This window comes from Pelodiscus sinensis, chromosome 3 (assembly GCF_052426305.1).
Source record: "Pelodiscus sinensis isolate ZL-2025 chromosome 3, ASM5242630v1, whole genome shotgun sequence".
Lineage (NCBI taxonomy): Eukaryota > Metazoa > Chordata > Testudines > Trionychidae > Pelodiscus > Pelodiscus sinensis.
The window spans coordinates 1,821,782-1,841,198 of record NC_143054.1 but is presented as its reverse complement, the minus strand read 5'-3'; the positions used below and the strand labels follow the sequence as shown (position 1 = coordinate 1,841,198).

The window sequence follows — 19,417 nt, the reverse complement described above, 5'->3', positions numbered from 1 at the left end:
AGGTTAGATAAATGTCCATCTGGGATGGTCTAGACAGTATTTGGTCCTGCCATGAGGGAAGGGGACTGGACTCGATGACCTCTTGAGGTCCCTTCCAGTCCTAGTATTCTATGATGCTATGCCGGGGCTCCAGCAGCTGCACTGGCTTCAGTATGTTTCCGGGCACAATTCAAGACCTTGGTTATGATCTATAAAGCCCTAAATGGGTTGGGACTGGGGTATTTGAAAGACCATCTCCTCCTGTAAGGCTGCCTGGGGACTGAGGTCAGCTGCAGAGGCTCTGCTCTGTGTTCTTCCACTTATGGAGGTAAGGCTGACATACACCCCAAATTAAAAAACACAGTAAGAGAACCAAAAAAGTGCCACTGTGGCTTAACAACCAAGTGACAGATAAAAAGACATCCCTTAAAAAGTGGGAGTCAAATATTAGTGAGGAAAATAGAAAGGAGCATAAAATGTCAAATTAAATGTAAAACAAGAAAAGCCAAAAAGGAGTTAGGACAACAGCTAGCCAAAAACTCAAAACGTAATAGCAAAATGTTGTTTAAGTACATCAGAAGCAAGAAGCCATCTAACCAACCAGGGGGGCCCTTGGATGATCGAGATGCTAAAGGCGCACTCAAAGATGATAAAGTCATTGCAGAGAAACTAAATGAATTCTTTGTTTCAGTCTTCACGGCTGAGGATATTGGGGAGATTCCCAACCTGACTCATCCTTTGTAAGTGACAAATCGGAGGAATTGTCCCAGATTAAGGTGTCATTACAGGAGGTTTTAGAAAAAAATGATAAACTTAATAGTAACAAGTCACCAGGACCAGATGGCATCACCCAAGAGTCTGAAAGAACTCAAATGTGAAATTGTGGAACTATTAACTGTGGTTTGTAACTGTCACGTTACCGAATTGGAAGGAAGCAGCCAGATCACTGCTGCACCCATTGATGGGGGTGTTGGCCCCAAAAATAGTATAAAAGGGGGCCATGTGGAGTGTTGAATAGAAGCTCACTGTCTGCTAATCCTGTGTACGCTGGTCATGTGATTGTATAATGTCTGTGTATGTAGGTAGGAATCTGTAATCTGTGTGGATACTGAATATTTCTCTGCATGTGGTTGAGCATTGGGAAGAGCCCGGCCTATGGATATGCTAATTAACGAGGCCCTGTGGGACAATGGCACTCAATGGGCCAAGGACACACCTAAAGACTGAGGGCTGCCAGCAGGGAGCACAGGGATAGGCCGCTGGCCAGGTGACCTGCTGCAGCCAAGAAGAGGCCAGGAAGGAGGTATAAAGAGGCCATTTGGTGGACTCCATTTTTTGTACTCAGCTCAGCACTTCATCCCAGAGGCAGCAGTGCAGGGATCGAAGAGCCAGGAAGAACTGTGGACCCATCCTGATCCTAGGATGTGCAACAAGGACTTTTGAGTCAGCAGCTGTAACATCTCTGCTATAGCCTGCATCGAGGACTGGGAGATTCGGTGCATGTAATGTACTATCCTTTAACAACCTCACTCTCATGCTTTTCTTTCTTGTGGTAATAAACCTTTAGTAGTTAGATGCTAAAGGATTGGCTCAGCGTGATTTGTGGGTAAGGTCCAGAGGGTAAATTGACCAGGGATCTGCGGCTGGTTTCTTGGAACCGGACAGAACTTGTTCGGGGTAGGTGGGATTGGGTGCTAGGACCTCCCACCTGTGTATGAGGCCCGGGGCCATCTGGGGCATGGATATTGCTGGGGCATCGGAGGGGTTTTGTTCGTGAGGCTTCAGGCAGGCTGCTGAAGTGCTCTGTGGGACTGGCTTGCGGCCTGTTTGGAGAGGTATCCAGTCTGGGGGCTGTAAGGAGCCCCGGATTTGAGCAATTCGCCATGAGCGGACGCCCTCAGCTGTGCCCAGACACGGCCTGGTCCGTCACAGTAACCTAGATCAGCTTCTGTACCTAATGACTGGAAGATAGTTAATGTGATATGAATATTTAAAAAGGGCTCTAGAGATGATCCTGGCAATTACAGACCAGTAAGTCTAACGTCAGTACTGGGCAAATTAGTTGAAACTATAGTAAAGAATAAAATTGTCAGACACATGGATTAATATTATTTGTTGGGGGAAAGTCAACATGGTTTCTATAAAGGGAAATCCTGCCTTACTAACCTATCAGAGTTTTTTGAGGGGGTTAACAAACGTGTGGACAAAGGGGGATCCAGTGGATGTAGTGTACTTAGAATTCCAGAAAGCCTGTGACAAGGTCATGGTTAAAAGACAGGAAAGAAAAGGTAGGAATAAATGGTCAGTTTTCAGATGGAGAGAGGTAACTAGCGGGGTTCCCTAAGGGTCTCTCCTGGGACCAATCCTGTGCATCTTCTTTATAAATGATCTGGAGAAAGGGGTAAGCAGGGAGGTGGCAAAGTTTGCAGACGACAACAAACTGCTCAAGATCGTTAAGACCAAAGCAGACTGAGAAGAGCTTCACAAAGATCTCACCCAACTAAGTGATGGGGCAACAAAATGGCAAATGAAATGGAATGTTGACAAATGTGAAGTAATGCCATTGGAAACAATCATCCCAACTACATGTACAATACGATGGCGGCTAAGTTAGCGACAGCTACTCGAGTGAGAGATCTTGGCGTCACTGCGGATAGTTCTCTGAAACCATCCACCCAGGCAAAAAGCAAATAGAATGTTAGGAATAATTAAAAAAGGGATAGAGACTAAGACAGAGTAGCTGACTGCCCCTGTGTAAAACCATGGGACGCCCACATCTGGAATACTGCGTACAGATGTGGTCGCCTCACCTCAAAAAAGAGATATTGGAAAAGGTTCTGAGAAGGGAAACAAAAATGACGAGGGTTTTGGCATGTGTCCCATATGAAGAGAGATTAAAAAACTGGGACTTTTCAGCATAGAAAAGAGGAGACTGAGGGGGGATAGGATAGAGGTCTATAAAATCATGACTGATGTGGAAAAATTGAATAAGGAAAAGTTATTTACTTGTTCCCATAATATAGGAACTGGGGGGGGGTCACCAAATGAAATGAATACATAGCCAGGTTTAAAACAAACAAAAGGGAGTTTTTTTCACTCAGCGCACAGTCAACCTGCGGAACTCCTCGCCAGAGGATGCGGTGAAGGCTAGAACTTTAACAGGGTTCAAAAAAGAGCTAGATAGATTCATGGAGGTTAGGTCCATCAGTGGCTATTGGCCAGGCTGGGTAGGAATGGTGTCCTTGGCCTCTGTTTGTCTGGAGGTGGGTGACAGGGGAGGGATCACGTGAGGAGTCTCTGTTGTGATCCCTCCCTCTGGGGCACCTGCCATTGGCCACTGTGGCGGACAGGACCCTGGGCTGGACGGACCGTTGGTCTGTCCCTGTCTGGCCGCTCTTATGTATGTGGAAGAGGTCCTGGTCAGCCTTTGGAATTCCCTCCCCTGAGACATTTGCCTGATGCCAATGCTGGCACTGTTATGGCACCAGGCCAAAGCCACCCTTTTTACCTGTGCATTGTTTGGGGGGGGGGGGGTGAAAGAGAGAGAGAGAGAGACCCTCCTCTTGGGGGGGGGGGGAGAGAGAGAGAGAGATGGAGAGAGAGTGTGTCCCTCCTCTTGGGGGAGAGAGAGAGAGAGAGAGAGACGGAGAGAGTGTCCCTCCTCTTGGGGGAGAGAGAGAGAGAGAGAGAGAGACGGAGAGAGTGTCCCTCCTCTTGGGGGAGAGAGAGAGAGAGAGAGAGACGGAGAGAGTGTGTCCCTCCTCTTGGAGAGAGAGAGAGAGAGAGAGAGAGAGAGAGAGAGAGAGAGTGTCCCTCCTCTTGGGGTGAGAGAGAGAGAGAGAGAGAGAGAGATGGAGAGAGAGTGTGTCCCTCCTCTTGGGGGGGGGAGAGAGAGAGATGGAGAGAGAGTGTGTCCCTCCTCTTGGGGGGGGGAGAGAGAGAGAGGGAGAGAGAGTGTGTCCCTCCTCTTGGGGGAGAGAGAGAGAGAGAGATGGAGAGAGAGTGTGTCCCTCCTCTTGGGGGAGAGAGAGAGAGAGAGAGAGACGGAGAGTGTGTCCCTCCTCTTGGGGTGAGAGAGAGAGAGAGAGAGAGAGAGAGAGTGTGTCCCTCCTCTTGGGGGAGAGAGAGAGAGAGAGAGAGAGACGGAGAGAGTGTCCCTCCTCTTGGGGTGAGAGAGAGAGAGAGAGAGAGAGAGAGAGAGAGTGTCCCTCCTCTTGGGGGAGAGAGAGAGAGAGAGAGAGACGGAGAGAGTGTCCCTCCTCTTGGAGAGAGAGAGAGAGAGAGAGAGAGAGAGAGAGAGAGAGAGAGAGAGAGAGAGAGAGTCCCTCCTCTTGGGGTGAGAGAGAGAGAGAGAGAGAGAGAGATGGAGAGAGAGTGTGTCCCTCCTCTTGGGGTGAGAGAGAGAGAGAGAGAGAGATGGAGAGAGAGTGTGTCCCTCCTCTTGGGGGGGGGAGAGAGAGAGAGGGAGAGAGAGTGTGTCCCTCCTCTTGGGGGAGAGAGAGAGAGAGAGATGGAGAGAGAGTGTGTCCCTCCTCTTGGGGGAGAGAGAGAGAGACGGAGAGTGTGTCCCTCCTCTTGGAGAGAGAGAGAGAGAGAGAGAGAGAGAGAGAGAGTGTGTCCCTCCTCTTGGGGGAGAGAGAGAGAGAGAGAGAGACGGAGAGTGTGTCCCTCCTCTTGGAGAGAGAGAGAGAGAGAGAGAGAGAGAGAGAGAGAGAGAGAGAGAGAGAGTGTGTCCCTCCTCTTGGGGGAGAGAGAGAGAGAGAGAGAGAGAGAGAGATGGAGAGAGAGTGTGTCCCTCCTCTTGGAGTGAGAGAGAGAGAGAGAGAGAGACGGAGAGAGAGTGTGTCCCTCCTCTTGGGGTGAGAGAGAGAGAGAGAGAGAGAGAGAGAGAGAGAGTGTGTCCCTGCTCTTGGGGTGAGAGAGAGAGAGCGAGAGAGAGAGAGAGAGTGTGTCCCTCCTCTTGGGGTGAGAGAGAGAGAGTCCCTCCTCTTGGAGTGAGAGCGAGAGAGCGAGAGAGAGAGTCCCTCCTCTTGGAGTGAGAGCGAGAGAGCGAGAGAGAGAGTCCCTCCTCTTGGAGTGAGAGCGAGAGAGCGAGAGAGAGAGTCCCTCCTCTTGGAGTGAGAGCGAGAGAGCGAGAGAGAGAGTCCCTCCTCTTGGAGTGAGAGAGAGAGAGCGAGAGAGAGAGAGAGCGAGAGAGTCCCTCCTCTTGGAATGAGAGCGAGAGAGCGAGAGAGAGAGTCCCTCCTCTTGGAATGAGAGAGAGAGAGCGAGAGAGCGAGAGAGTCCCTCCTCTTGGAATGAGAGCGAGAGAGCGAGAGAGAGAGAGTCCCTCCTCTTGGAGTGAGAGAGAGAGAGCGAGAGAGAGAGTCCCTCCTCTTGGAATGAGAGAGAGAGAGAGCGAGAGAGAGCGAGAGAGTCCCTCCTCTTGGGGTATTTAGAAGGCTTTATGTCCCACTCCGGAGTCCTTCTCGACTCCAGAGCACTTGCTAGAACTCCGAAGTGGGGGTGGGGGAGCCGCCACAAACGGCACCTTGTGAGGAACCTCAGGAGCGGGACCTTCCCCGAGGGCTGTCCCTGGGGGCTCCACTCCCGGTGACCACGGAGCAGTGTCCCTCCGTGGCAAGGCAGGGCTGTGGAGTTAGCTCTGTGATCCGTGATGAGCCCACGTATCTCAAGACTGTGGCAGACGCTGTGTCCTGCTCCACCATGCAGTGCTGACTGAACGTTCCCGAGACCCCGCCGTTGCAAACCCCGCGGGAACGGAGGGTGTGCCCAGCTCTGAAACGCTCCCAATTCGGAGCAGAACCTCACGGTTGCTTTTGAAAAGTCTGCAGCGGAACATTGACTTGACACAGCGACAAAACTTCACCGTGCTGAAGACGACCCTGCTCCCTTTATTTTGCAATGGTTTACATTTGCCATGGTACTATGCTGTCTTGGCCTGACTGTACTTCCAGCTCCACACGCGGTGTGAGGTTGACTAGTTAGCTCACACCTGGTGTTCCTAACTCTAAGGTTCTATTGTATGGGCGTATGCCCAGGGGCTGCTTTCCACATGGCCGTGCCGAATAATAATTTTAAAGGGAGGCTACGATGTACAGAGCAAACTGGCAGAATGCCTTTGAACCCCTAGGGAGTGGTTGCTCACATGGGCAGCAGCAGACAATTGCAGGGTGAAATCCATTTGGAGAGAGTCTAGTTAGCAAGAGCGTCTCCTTCAGATCTTTCAGTAGTGGGGAGAAACAGCGCTGGTGCCTTCTTGGATGGTTTAGTCCATGTGAGAGAAAAGCCTGCGCCCTTCTGACATCCGGAGCCTGGGACAGGGCCAGGGCCAGGGCTGAGGGATGGTTTGGCTCGGGTGGAATGAAGCGACTTGAGAGAGAAATGTAGGATGTGGTCTTAGAATGCTCTTGTTCTTGAAAAGGCTGGGGGGGGGGGCACGTGTCATAAGGTGCTTGTGTCCTACCGGCAAACAGGTTTGGGCCCTCGAAGGGGAGCTCCCTTGTCGATCCAGCCAGGTGGGGCCAAGAGGCCCCTTGCATTACTATGACGGGTGCAATGGATCTCACCGCTGGGTGTGCTGAGTCCAAGGATGCCTGGAGAGCGATTTATGCCATGGGACGGCTTCAGAGACAGCAGGCCCGAATTGCTCCTCATCTTGGTACAAAATCAATGCGCCCAGGCAGGCTGAGGAGTGGGCGTGGTGGTGTTTCGCCATCAGAGCTGGTGATTACAGGCAACTGAAGAGCGGGAGGTTGTGGCCCCAGGTCTAAGGCCTGAGAGATTTCATTTCCCGCACTTTCCTTGCACAGGCCTTAAAGCGGGGGCATGGAAGCGCTTCTGGGATCCGTGTGGCTCCCCCAAGCAGCGGGCATGCTGGGAATGTCCGTCCAAAGCAGGGATTGCTTTGGCAGGAGGAGCAGCATTCAAACCTGGGCCCTCGGCAGTCTCAGGTGGAGCTGTCCCAGAAAGGGGTCAACAGAACATCCCACAGAACGGTGGTTGGTTCTTTGCTCAACAGGATGGAAGAAGAGGGACAGAAGTTGGTTGTAGCTTGTTTTCCTGTCATCCACTGTGCAGCTAACCCTTAGTCTAGACCTGAGGGAAGCTGTGTAGAGGTACTGCTGGAACTGCACCTCAGAGCCAGAGTGCATGCATGGATGTGTGCGCGCGCACGCGCTTGTGTGAGTGTGCATGTGGAGCGTACAGTGTTCGTGTGGAGCGTACGGTGCTCGTTTCGCTGCCACTACTGGGGTGAGATAGGCAGAATGTATGAGTGTGTGTGCGAGTGTGCATAAGTGTGCACGCTCGTGTGTAGTGCAGTGCTCGTTTCACCACCCCACCTGCGTGAGATGGGCAAAGTGTGTGCACGTGCATGTGTGTGCGTGTATGTGTACATGCCTGCGTGTGTGTGCCTGTGTACTTGTGAGTGCGTGAGTGGAGCACACAGTGCTAGTTTCGCCACCACTGCCAGCGTGAGATGGGCAGAGTGTGCGTGTGTGTGTGCATGTGTGAGTGTGTGCACACGTGTGAGAGTATGTGTGTGTGTCCATGCGTGCGGAATGCATAATGCTCGTTTTGCCATCACTGCCAGTGTGCATTGGGTAGTGCACGCACGTGGGAGTGTGTGCATGCGCATATGTGTGCGTGTATGTGTGCATACCTGTGCGCTTGTGTGCGTGTGTGCGCATGCGGAGCGCACAGTGCTTGTTTCGCTTCCACTGCCGCCGTGAGATGGGCAGAGTGCGCGCATGTGAGAGTGTGTGCGTGCTGCCGGCGTGTACTAGGCAGTGCACTGTTCTCACGTCCATGCCTAGAGACGCAAGTTCCCTGAGGCCAGCTGGAGGGAGCGTAGGGCCGTTCACCTGCTGGTGCAAGTGAAGTGCTCTCTCTGTATTTCTGCCTTGCCACGGCCCACGCCCATGTACGTGTGCTGGTTCCCCCAGGCACCGCTCAGAAAGACCAGGCCTTGGACGCACACACATACTCTCACACGTGTGCACACACTCACACATGCACACACATGTGTGACGGGACGTGGCGAAAAGGCGTAATACCTTTGCTACCAGGAGGGCCCAGGGGAGCCTGCGAGCACCGGAGCACGGTCCGTCGGGGAAGAGCAGCACAGGCAGGTGACTGGAAAGAAGCACTGCCCCCAGCGCCCTGGAGCACTGTCACTGGCTCCTGTGACAGACACCGACCACGGGGCGAGCTGCACGTCGGAGCAGCACACAGCTCCTGCCTCAGGCACGCAGCCCATGGCCGTGCTGCTGGGCTCTGTCTGTGGCTCTGGCAGGAAAACAAGCTACAACCAACTAGAGGCACAGGGCACAGCCCCTGGCACGGGCAGCCGTAGGGACGTCCCTTGAAGGGCTGGAGCAGCACTAGGGGGCTGCTGGAATACACGGCACTTCACTAGTGCCACAGGCGTGCCCCAGCCGAGGGGCAGCTCTGGGTGAGTGAGCACACTGCTCAGAAGTAAAGCGTCCCCTGGCAGGGAGATCTGGGAGGGTGCACCTGCCCCACCCCGCGGCCTCCCTGGGCTGCTCTGGCGGGAGCCTGGCGATCCAAGGGAGCAGCTCGGCCGAAAGGGAGGAGGTGCTGCGGAAGCCCCGGCGGTGCAAGCAGGGACAGACTCTGGAGGATGCTGGGCGCTGCACTGACGGAGGCGCCAGAGCCCCTCGGCCGTGGGGACGGTGCATCAGGAACACATGGGACGTCGCACGGGGACTAGTTACTGTGCCGTGGGCACCCGTGTGTTTTGGATAAATGTCCTTACCCAGGGCGGGCATATTTTCCACCGACAGGGCTGTGAGCTGGGTCTGGATCCCCCTCTCCAGGTGGCAGCCCCCCCAACTAGCCACTGCCCACTGAAGAAAGCCAGTGTATTGACTCTGGCCACTAGGCCATGCTGCCCGGAGCCAGGGCTGCCATATGGAGTTTTGCCCCTCGGCCAAGCTATCCCAAAACAAGGGTGCTTGCAGATTTAGTCACGGGGCCGCCATTACCTCGCACTGTGCCAAGCAGAGGCGGGGCCACTCGTCCCGTAGGAAGAGCTGCAGGCAGACTCTGTCCTTACTCCTAAAAGCAGAAGGCCCTTTGCCAAATGGTGGCAAGGCAGCTTCTCACAGGCAGCGCGCTGAGAGCCTGGGGCGGGTCTCTCTCGGCAAGGCTGCACGTTGTTGTGGTGCAATATTCTGCTCCGAGGGCGCTCTCGCTGCTCTTACCAAAGGCACGTCTCGCGCTGCTGCTTAATCCCCGAGCTTCCCTTGAGCCAAACGGATATTTTAATTTTATACCCATGTCTGGAGCTCCCTAATGGGGATTCGTCTAAGTGCTCTCCAAATTGCTGTGATAAATACTACAGAGTCCTTAAGGACCAGTTTGAACTCACTCAAAACCACCTCTCCCTCCTAAGCGCACGTCTTTAAAGAGCTGCTCCTGTCAAAAATGACCGAACTCTGGCAAACTGAGCCTTAGATTTCCTTTCTGGATGGCACCGACGCTTCTCAGCTCAGTCCTACCCCTGGCTGTGGCACTCCTAGCGCGGCTCACTTGGAGTCTGGCGGTTACAGGTATGTCACAGATTAATTCTCTCACCCGAATGAAGCTCCTTCACCAAAGATGACATTGTATTTGTAATTGAATCCGCTGCTACCAGTAAATCGTTATGGAGGTTTCTCCTTGTACCTAGGAAAGTGAGAGAGGAAAAGAAAATGAAAACTGCTGGCAGATATTGGACTTGCTTCCCAAGCTGCGTACGACAGGCTGCTCGGTCGGATGTTCCCGGCCAGGCACAGTGAGCGACTCCTTCCTCGCTCGGGAATGGAATAGCTGAACTCCCAACGCTCGCCTTCGCCTGCAGGGCGCCCGTGGTGGGAGAGCCCATTCAAACATTCTGGGCTAGGGACCATTTCTCAGCTGGCCTGGAGCGGCTAACGACTGTCTGCCCAGCCCTGCACTGTTACACTGTGCGCCAGGCCTGGCTCCGGGGGCACCGCTCAGAGGGCCAAGTCAGGGCGAATTGCTCAGAACCAGGCCGGCTTCCAGCCCAGGCCTGGGGTCCTCACCACTAGGCACCAAACCAGCCACCCCGAGCACGGCTCTTTGCCAGCAAGAAGTCACCCAAGCAATCCCCTCGGCCCTTCAGCTTCTCCTGTGCCCCCCAGCCCCCCTCACACAGGGGAGAGGTTCTAACCCCTCCCCCACCTCCCCTCAGCCCTTCAGCTTCTCCTGTGCCCCCCAGCCCCCCCTTACACAGGGGAGAGGTTATAACCCATCCCCCACCTCCCCTCACACACCCCAGTGCTCCCTGTGCTCACCAGCCCCCCTCACACAGGGGGGAGGTTCTAACCCGTCCCCCACCTCCCCTCAGACACCCCAGTGCTCCCTGTGCTCACCAGCCCCCCTCACACAGGGGGGAGGTTATAACCCATCCCCCACCTCCCCCAGACACCCCAGTGCTCCCTGTGCCCCCCAGCCCCCCTCACACAGGGGGGAGGTTATAACCCATCCCCCACCTCCCCTCACACACCCCAGTGCTCCCTGTGCCCCCCAGCCCCCCTCACACAGGGGAGAGGTTATAACCCATCCCCCACCTCCCCTCACACACCCCAGTGCTCCCTGTGCCCCCCAGCCCCTCCTTACACAGGGGAGAGGTTATAACCCATCCCCCACCTCCCCTCACACACCCCAGTGCTCCCTGTGCCCCCCAGCCCCCCTCACACAGGGGAGAGGTTATAACCCATCCCCCACCTCCCCTCACACACCCCAGTGCTCCCTGTGCCCCCCAGCCCCCCTCACACAGGGGAGAGGTTATAACCCATCCCCCACCTCCCCTCACACACCCCAGTGCTCCCTGTGCCCCCCAGCCCCCCTTACACAGGGGAGAGGTTATAACCCATCCCCCCACCTCCCCTCCGACACCCCAGTGCTCCCTGTGCCCCACCAGCCCCCCTTACACAGGGGAGAGGTTATAACCCATCCCCCACCTCCCCTCCGACACCCCAGTGCTCCCTGTGCCCCCCCCAGCCCCCCTTACACAGGGGAGAGGTTCTAACCCATCCCCCCACCTCCTCTCAGACACCCCAGTGCTCCCTGTGCCCCCCAGCCCCCCTTACACAGGGGAGAGGTTATAACCCATCCCCCACCTCCCCTCACACACCCCAGTGCTCCCTGTGCCCCCCCAGTCCCCCCCACACAGGGGAGAGGTTGTAACCCATCCCCCCACCTCCTCTCAGACACCCCAGTGCTCCCTGTGCCCCCCCAGCCCCCCTCACACAGGGGAGAGGTTCTAACCCTTCCCCCACCTCCCCTCGGACACCCCAGTGCTCCCTGTGCCCCCCAGTCCCCCTTACACAGAGGAGAGGTTATAACCCATCCCCCCACCTCCTCTCAGACACCCCAGTGCTCCCTGTGCCCCCCCAGCCCCCCTTACACAGGGGAGAGGTTGTAACCCATCCCCCCACCTCCTCTCAGACACCCCAGTGCTCCCTGTGCCCCCCCAGCCCCCCTTACACAGGGGAGAGGTTGTAACCCATCCCCCACCTCCCCTCAGACACCCCAGAGCTCCCTGTGCCCCCCAGCCCCCCCTCACACAGGGGAGAGGTTGTAACCCATCCCCCACCTCCCCTCAGACACCCCAGTGCTCCCTGTGCCCCCCAGCCCCCCCTCACACAGGGGAGAGGTTGTAACCCATCCCCCACCTCCCCTCAGACACCCCAGTGCTCCCTGTGCCCCCCAGCCCCCCTCACACACGGGAGAGGTTATAACCCATCCCCCACCTCCCCTCAGACACCCTAGTGCTCCCTGTGCCCCCCCCAGCCCCCCCTCACACAGGGGAGAGGTTCTAACCCTCCCCCCGACTCCGGATAGGCTCTCCCCGTGCCAAAGGAGCAGCCCCAGTCCCAGGGCGATTTACCCCTCAGGTCTCACCCCAGGGCTCGCTGGGCCCGGCCTTTGGCATCTCCCATCTGGGGGTTGCTGGTGCAGGAGGAAGAGGCCGGGAGGGGGGTGTGAAGGGAACAAGCGACCCCCCCCCCCACAGCTGGGTGCCTGGTGCAGGCGTGTGGGGGGTGGACAAGCTGCTGTCTGACCCGTCTCTGGCGCTTGCCCTGGGCTGGGCCGTCAGCCCTTCCGGGCCCCGCTCAGAGCGGAGCTGCTCCTGGCGGGAGGGGCGGGAGCGCAGACGGTGCCGGAGGAGCCCCAGGGCCCCTTCCCCTGCCCACGGGGCGGGAATCCCGTTGCTCTCGCTGGGCGGCGCCTCCCGAGACGGAGTTTGGCGCGAGAGCCGGGCCCCTGCCCATGTCCCTTTTAGGCAAACAGCCGTCACCGGTGTCACATGATTGGATTCTAAAGAGCATTGCTGCACCCTTGGGGCGGTGTTTGCCCCAAAGTGTATACAAAGGGGGCCATGTGCGATGTCACATGACAGCTTCTGCTCCACTGGCTCTGTAGGTGCTGGTCCTGACTCGCTGTCATGTCTGTGTGTGGGGTCAGAAACATGCACTCTGCAGGGAGGCTGGAAACTTCTCTGTGGCTGAGCAACGGGCAAGGAAAGCTCAGCCAGCGGCTATGGCAGTTAGCAAGGGGGCAACGAATCTCTAGGTGCCAGGACACACCTCAGGCGTGGGACTGATACCTAAGGGCTACCAGCAGGGACACAGGGACAGGCCACTGGCCAGGTGACCTGCTGCAGCAAAGGAGATGCCAGGAGGGATATAAGTGCCATGTGGCCCCTCCATCTAGGTCTTCTGCTCAGCTCCTGATCCCAGACGCAGCCTTGCAGGGAACAACGAGCCGGGAAGAACCGTGGACCCATCCTGATGTAGGATGTAACCAGAGACTTTTAAGCCAGCAGCTGTAACATCTCTGCTAGAGCCTGAATCGAGAACTGGGAGATTCGATGCATGTAACGTACTATCCTTTAACAGCCTCACTCTCAGGCTTTTCTTTCTTTCAGTAATAAGCCTTTAGATTCTAAAGGATTGGCTCGGCGTGGTCTTGTGGGTAAGATCCAGAGGGTAAATTGACCTGGGACCTGTGGCTGGTTTCCTGGGACTGGAAGAACCCGTCCGAGGTAGGTGAGATTGGGTTCTATAACCCCTCACCTGTGTTAGGCCCAGGGCTGATTGGGGCACAGGGAGAGCTGGGGTGTCTGAGGGGTTTTGCTCGTGAGGCGTCTGGCTGGCCGGATGGGCAGCTGAAGCGCTCTGTGGGACTGGTGTGTGGCCTGTTTGGGAAGGTCTCCAGTCTGGGGCTGTAAGCAGCCCCGAGTGTGAGCAATTTGCTCTGAGCGGACGCCCTCAGCTGTGCCCAGACCCGGCCTGATCCATCACACCAGGTCTGTGTGCTCTCAAGGAAATTCCTCAGCTGGGACTGCACTGTGAAGGGCCATGGTCAGTGAAGTGCTGCTGGTCGCTGGAGTAGCCCCCCTTGACAAGAGGGGAGCGACCCCTGCGGAGGTCTCCCAGAGGGGAGCATCTGAAATACCAGGACAGAGCCACTACCTCTAACCCCCCAATCTCACAGGCACATGAGTAGCCGAAAGAGAATCAGTGAAGCAGGAGTATTCAAGAGACCCTCACGTGGCCACTGTGCACAGCATGTGGGGACAACACAGTGATCCGCACGCTCACATCGAAATCCCATAGTGCCCCGTGAGGCTCCGTCGCACGGCCGGCAGACAGAGCCCAGCAGCACGGCCACGGGCTGCGTGCCTGAGGCAGAGCTGTGTGCTGCTCCGACGTGCAGCTCGCCCCGTGGTCGGTGTCTGTCACAGGAGCCAGTGACAGTGCTCCAGGGCGCTGGGGGCAGTGCTTCTTTCCAGTCACCTGCCTGTGCTGCTCTTCCCTGACGGACCGTGCTCCGGTGCTCGCAGGCTCCCCTGGGCCCTCCTGGTAGCAAAGGTATTACGCCTTTTCGCCACGTCCCGTCCAAGGCCTGGTCTTTCTGAGCGGTGCCTGGGGGAACCAGCACACGTACATGGGCATGGGCCGTGGCAAGGCAGAAATACAGAGAGAGCACTTCACTTGCACCAGCAGGTGAACGGCCCTACGCTCCCTCCAGCTGGCCTCAGGGAACTTGCGCCTTGGGAGTTTAACTCCAGAACAGCTCATGCTCACGCACTAGTGCCCTGAGGCACAGGACACCCTGGGTTCGCAGTGTGGAGAAGGCCACAAGAGCAGTGGAGGCCGCTGGCTGAAGCCATCATGGCCAGACCTTCTTGCCTGGGCGCCCTCTCCATCCCTGGCTTTCGTGGGGAGAAAGCAACGAGGGGGATTCTGGAACAGGACAAGCAGAAGAGGTAAAGAGGAGAACAAGCACGTAAGCAAACGGCAGCCAGGGTCTCGGCATTCCCTTGCTGCCCAGAAGCTCCACTTCAGGATGAGCAGATGGCACGGAAGACTCACTCCATTCCTCGTACTGTGGGAGTGAGATGGCTCCCCGCAGGGTGAATATCCTGCTGCCAAGTCTCCTGACGTCCCAGCCTCAGACCTGGGCTGCTTTCCTCCTTGCAACAGAGGAGAACGAAGCCTCTATTCCTCTTCAGCACTGAGAAAGAGGCGGTGGCTGGGACTCAGCTCAAGCAGCCGTCTGTGCCCTGGGTCTCTTCAACCTTTTGGACCTTTGTGGCACCAGGTGACTTATGGCCTGAAGACTTCCCTGGCACCACGAGGTCGGGCATCTCTCAAGCAGATGCCCATAGAGATTCCTCTAACCGGAGGAGCCTCCGCGTAGGCTCCCGCACCCGTAGGTCCTGGGAAGTAAAAGCACACATCAGCCACCGCCTCTCGGAATGACCTTTTCCCAGGCCTGAGCAATGATGTCACCCAGAGACTGGCATGCTGCCCTGGCAAACCACGCCCCACAGGAACCCACACGTCATCTAGGATCAGACACACTGGGGACCCAAAGCCAGTACAGAGCGGGGCATGGACCTTACGCTGACTGTGGACCTGTGCAACTGGGCAGCACTAACTACACCTAATCACAATGCAGACTGCAACAGCAGCACACGATTCGAGGGTTCCCTTTCAGCAAACACGTGGAACCCTGGGCCACTTGAACACTGACAAAGTAGCTTGGGCTACGCTTTCGTGGGCAGAGCCCCCCTCTTACCCGCTGGCGCTGCCCGAAGGGGCGAGTCAGCCCAGCAGCCACTGGTTTCTGGGCGCCAGCGGGCACCCCACAGGCGGGACTGCACCCTGACCATGCTCCACGCAGAACAGCTGTGCTGGGGAGGGGTGTCACTATGGTACTTCCTATTCTGTTTGCTGCTTGGCTTTTTATTTCTCACCTTTTGGTTGGGTTTACTCTTCTCCCCTCGCCACGGGGCTTGGACACTTAGTCTCTACCGGTGTGTCTGCCTGTGGGCAGCTTTGCGCACTGGGTAAGGGCTACATTCAAATTTAGCCCTTCCTGATTGGTCATCCACATCTTCAACATTTTCTGACCCAGCAATCAGCTTACAGCGAGGCGACGGTTGCTGCGCGCTCAGGGCCAGAGTGCTGTTTATCTTTTCCCGGTGCTTTCCGTTCAGTTCCTCCCTGCACCCTCTGGCTCACATTCTGGTAAGTGGTCTCCCATTCTGGACTCAGCTCACAGCACTGAGACATGGCGTTTCTTACCTCATTTGTGGCAGCTGGGTAATGCTTAAGTGTCTAATTACTCGCATGCAGAACATGGCAGCTGAGAAACCTGGAGGCAAGGATTAGGCCACACACACCCTGCAGAGAAAAGGATCCTTCCAGCCCGCTGTGGAAGCATATCCGCACTGATCCACCCCCGAGCCCTGCATTCCCTTGGTGTCATGAGCAGTCCCTGCAATGCGCGGCAATAGCAGGGTTTGCCTGGCGCTACACTCACCTTGTGCAAAAGCTTCCTGCACCTCTCCCCCGACTCCTGCCAGGGAGTCCTGCGGCGTGTGGGTGGGGGTAGAGCCAGCGGAAGTGGCTCTGACAGGCATCGGCATTGGGTGACTGGCTCCGTGGGTCGGTGAGGAGCGCGGGGAGCCGGCTGCTTGAGCCTGCAAGGAGAAACATGACACTGAGTATGCAGACCGGTAACTTACGCATCCGGGATCAACGTTTGTAAACAGTTCCGAACGCAGCTCAGGCACCTCATGCAAACATGCCCTGGGCACGCAGATGTACCAACGGGAGCCCTCACGAGCCTCCGACTGGACGAGGCCCAGATCCAAGCTCCCCAAAGCCGCCCCATCCCTGGAGTGCACCAGGCCAGGAGGATGCTGATAAAGCGGACAAGGTGCAGGAGAGCCAAAGGGAGGATGAAAAGTCCAGTGGTTTGCTCGGACAGTGACCGGTGCCAGATGCTTCAAAGGCAAGTGCAAGAAACCGCGTGGTGGCAATTATCAACCAGCCTGCCTGCAGGTGCAGGGTCTCCCGACCGCCACGGCCGGCCGAGCAGGAGGACTTACGTGAGACGCTCTCGTCTGCCACAGAGCTGGTAAATGGCACCCAGAACTCTTCAGACAGATTTGGAGACAGCTAGCGTCACGCGTGGGAAACGCAGGCGCCTCCCCACAGAGCCCAGCCTCCGTGGTGGGCCACATGCCTGTGACCTTAAAGCCCAGGTGCACGGTAGAAATGCCAAAGAAGGCAGGGAAGAGCCGTCACACTGCCCTCGCCGGAGCTACCCCTCCCCGCACAGCTCCTGGTGCGGCTGGGACCACTGGCAGCAGGAGAGCGTCCAGTCGTGTGGAACCAGCCCTGCAGGCCTGGGCGGCTGGCGAAGGGAAGGGCTTTCACCAGGCCTGGCGGAAAGGGGAAGCGGCAGCGTCCCTGGGAACGGAGTCCCAGGCCAAAGTGCAACGGCGTTTCCTCTTGGGCTCCCTGGGTCAGCCCAATCCAGAGTCTGGGCACTCCAGGACTAGCACTTGGGGTGCCCTCTTCAGCCAGCCTCTGCCCCACAAATGAGCATTTGTATGGCTCCAAGGCAGGCCCAGGCAGTGTCTGTCACAGCCCCCTGCCTGGCTCTCTGCAAACTCCCATTTAACCAGCTCGCCGCGTACCTGCGCATGTAACCAGGGTGGGGGGGGGCGCCTGGGCTGGAGCGTCCCTGCCCACGGCGCAGGGGGCCCAGCCGGGCCACTGGTTAACCTGGTTAACCAGTCACATTTTCACTCTGCCCAGTCACGGCTGTTCTCTCGGCAGTCCCACGGAGACCCGCATGGTCGTGATGCCTGGCAGCTGTGTCCGGTCCCACACGTGGCTCCTGCTGCTCTGCCAGAGTCCAGCCGAGCACCCTCCCCTCTCTGGCCGGGTGTGCGAGGACGAGGAAGCTGGGGAATGAGGGTTACAGCAGCGAGGGGGCTGATGGACATCCTACTCCCTGCCATTCAGATGCAAGACACATCACTGCACAGGGACCCAATCCCTCTCCATCCTCCCCCAGCGCCACAGCCTCTCTGCAACATTCCCAGCTCCTTGCTGGCCCCCGGGGTCAGATCGTGGGCCCAACACCCAGCGCACGGCAAAGGAAGCCCCTCTCAAACTACGGCATGCCCCGACTAGGGATGTGGGACAGATTTGTAAATGATCAGCCAAGCAGCCTGGGCTTATCCGTTGATCCAAATGACTGCACACAACCTCCCCTCTGTATAGAGGCAGCAAAGGGGAGGGGAGGCGGGGGGCCAGTGCCAGTAAGCAGCTGGTTCCCACAGAGCTGCCTGGCCCTCCCTGAGGCATCATTGCGGGAGGCAGATGGGCATCAGTCTCGGGGCGGGGGGGGTAGTGCACCCTCCCCCCACACTTAAAATCCACTGCCCCCCCAGGCACTGGCTCCACGGAGCCCCTTCCCCCCTCCCCTGTGCTGGTGCCTCTGACAGAGAGGCAGCAAGGCGGAGGGCAAGGAGGGCAGGCGGAAGCTGGTACATGCAAGACGCTGGCTTTCAAGCATGGGGGGAGAGCAGGGGAGATGCCAGCACAGCATCTGTCTGTGGGGCCCCCCCCGGACAGGGGCTGCTGCCACCCCACACGGCTGCTCTGTATCAGAGGCAGCAGTGCGGGGCGGCTGGCAGGAGTCAGTCTGCACGGGGAGCCAATTTTTAAACTGCCTCCCCCTCGTGGACCGGCTCCACCTGCATAGAGAGGCAGCAGCGAGGGGTGACAGGAGGCTCCCTGGGAGTGGGGCCAGGAGCCGAGAGTGCACTGACTTCCAGCCCCGCCCCCAAACCGTGTTTTAGTAACTGTGCAACCACTAAATATTGTTCTGGCTCCACGATTACTAAAATACACCCCACGTACCGTCCCTAACCCATCCCCATCTGCACCTGCAATTAACATGGGATCCGAGCAGCTAGAGAGCCCCTTCTCCCACCCTCATCATGTTTCATAATAATAATGGAGATTGCCTATCTCCTAGAACTGGAAGGGACTTTGAAAGGTCATTGAGTCCAGTCCCCTGGCTTCACAGCAGGACCAAGTACCATCCCTGATGAATTTTTGCCCCAAATCCCTAAATGGCCTCCACAAGGATTGAACTCACAACGCTGGGTTTAGCAGGCCAATGCTCAAACCACTGAGCTATCCCTCCCCCCTTTTAAACTGATGTTTAAAAGATTTTCAGTACGTCTTCCTCCCTGCTGCTCAACTGAAGAATCACAGAATCCCAGGGCTGGCAGAGACCCCCGGAGTCATCGAGTCCAGCCCCTGCCCAAAGCAGGACCAACCCCAATTCAATCAGCCCAGCCAGGGCTTGGTCAAGCTGGGACTTAAACACCTCTAGGGATGGAGACTCCGCCACCTGCCTAGGGAACCCAGCCCAGTGCTTCCCCTCCGCTGGACCCTCTCCAATGCGTCCACATCCTTTCTGTAGTGGGGGGCCCAGAACTGGACTCAGTACTCCAGATGTGGCCTCACCAGAGCCGAATAAAGGGGAATGATGACATCTCTGGATCTGCTGGCAATGCTCCTCCTAATGCAACCTAATATGCCATTAGCCTTCTTGGCTACAAGGGCGCCCTGTTGACTCATCTCCAGCTTCTCATCCACTGCAACCCCCAGGTCCTTTTCTGCAGAACTGCTGCTTAGCCAGTCCGTCCCCAGCCTGTACCAATGCTTGGGATTCTTCCGCCCAAGGGCAGGACTCTGCACTTGTCCTTGTTGAACCTCATCAGATTATTTTTGGTCCAATCCTGCATTTTGTCTAGGTCACTCTGGACCCTATCCCTGCCCTTCTGCGTATCTACCTCTCCCCCTAGCTGAGTGTCATCTGCAAACTTACTGAAGGTGCAACCTATCCCCATAGCCAGGTCATTAATACAGATGTTGAATAAAACTGGTCCCAGAACTGATCCTTGGGGCACTCCGCTAGAAACCGACCGCCATCCTGACACCGAGCCGTTGATCCCGACCCGCTGGGCCCGGCCTTCTAGCCAGCTTCCTATCCATCTTACCGTCCAATTATCCAATCCAGA

The 19,417-nt window shown here is 57.0% G+C and overlaps 1 protein-coding gene across 11 annotated transcripts in view; it reads right to left on the bottom strand.

Moving 5' to 3' along the window:
• Window positions 1-19,417, bottom strand: part of DTNB (dystrobrevin beta) — a 321,996-nt gene that overhangs the window by 22,406 nt on the left and 280,173 nt on the right. For 10 of the 11 annotated variants that reach the window (XM_075923216.2, XM_075923210.2, XM_075923214.2 and 7 more), the window contains 2 exons: window positions 15,847-16,006; window positions 9,580-9,669 (listed from right to left, as the gene is read on the bottom strand). In XM_075923216.2, the coding sequence (XP_075779331.1) occupies window positions 9,580-9,669; window positions 15,847-16,006 (250 nt within the window). Of the gene's footprint in view, window positions 1-9,579; window positions 9,670-15,608; window positions 15,708-15,846; window positions 16,007-19,417 lie in introns of those variants that run through there. The other variant, XM_075923213.2, reaches the window with a different exon arrangement.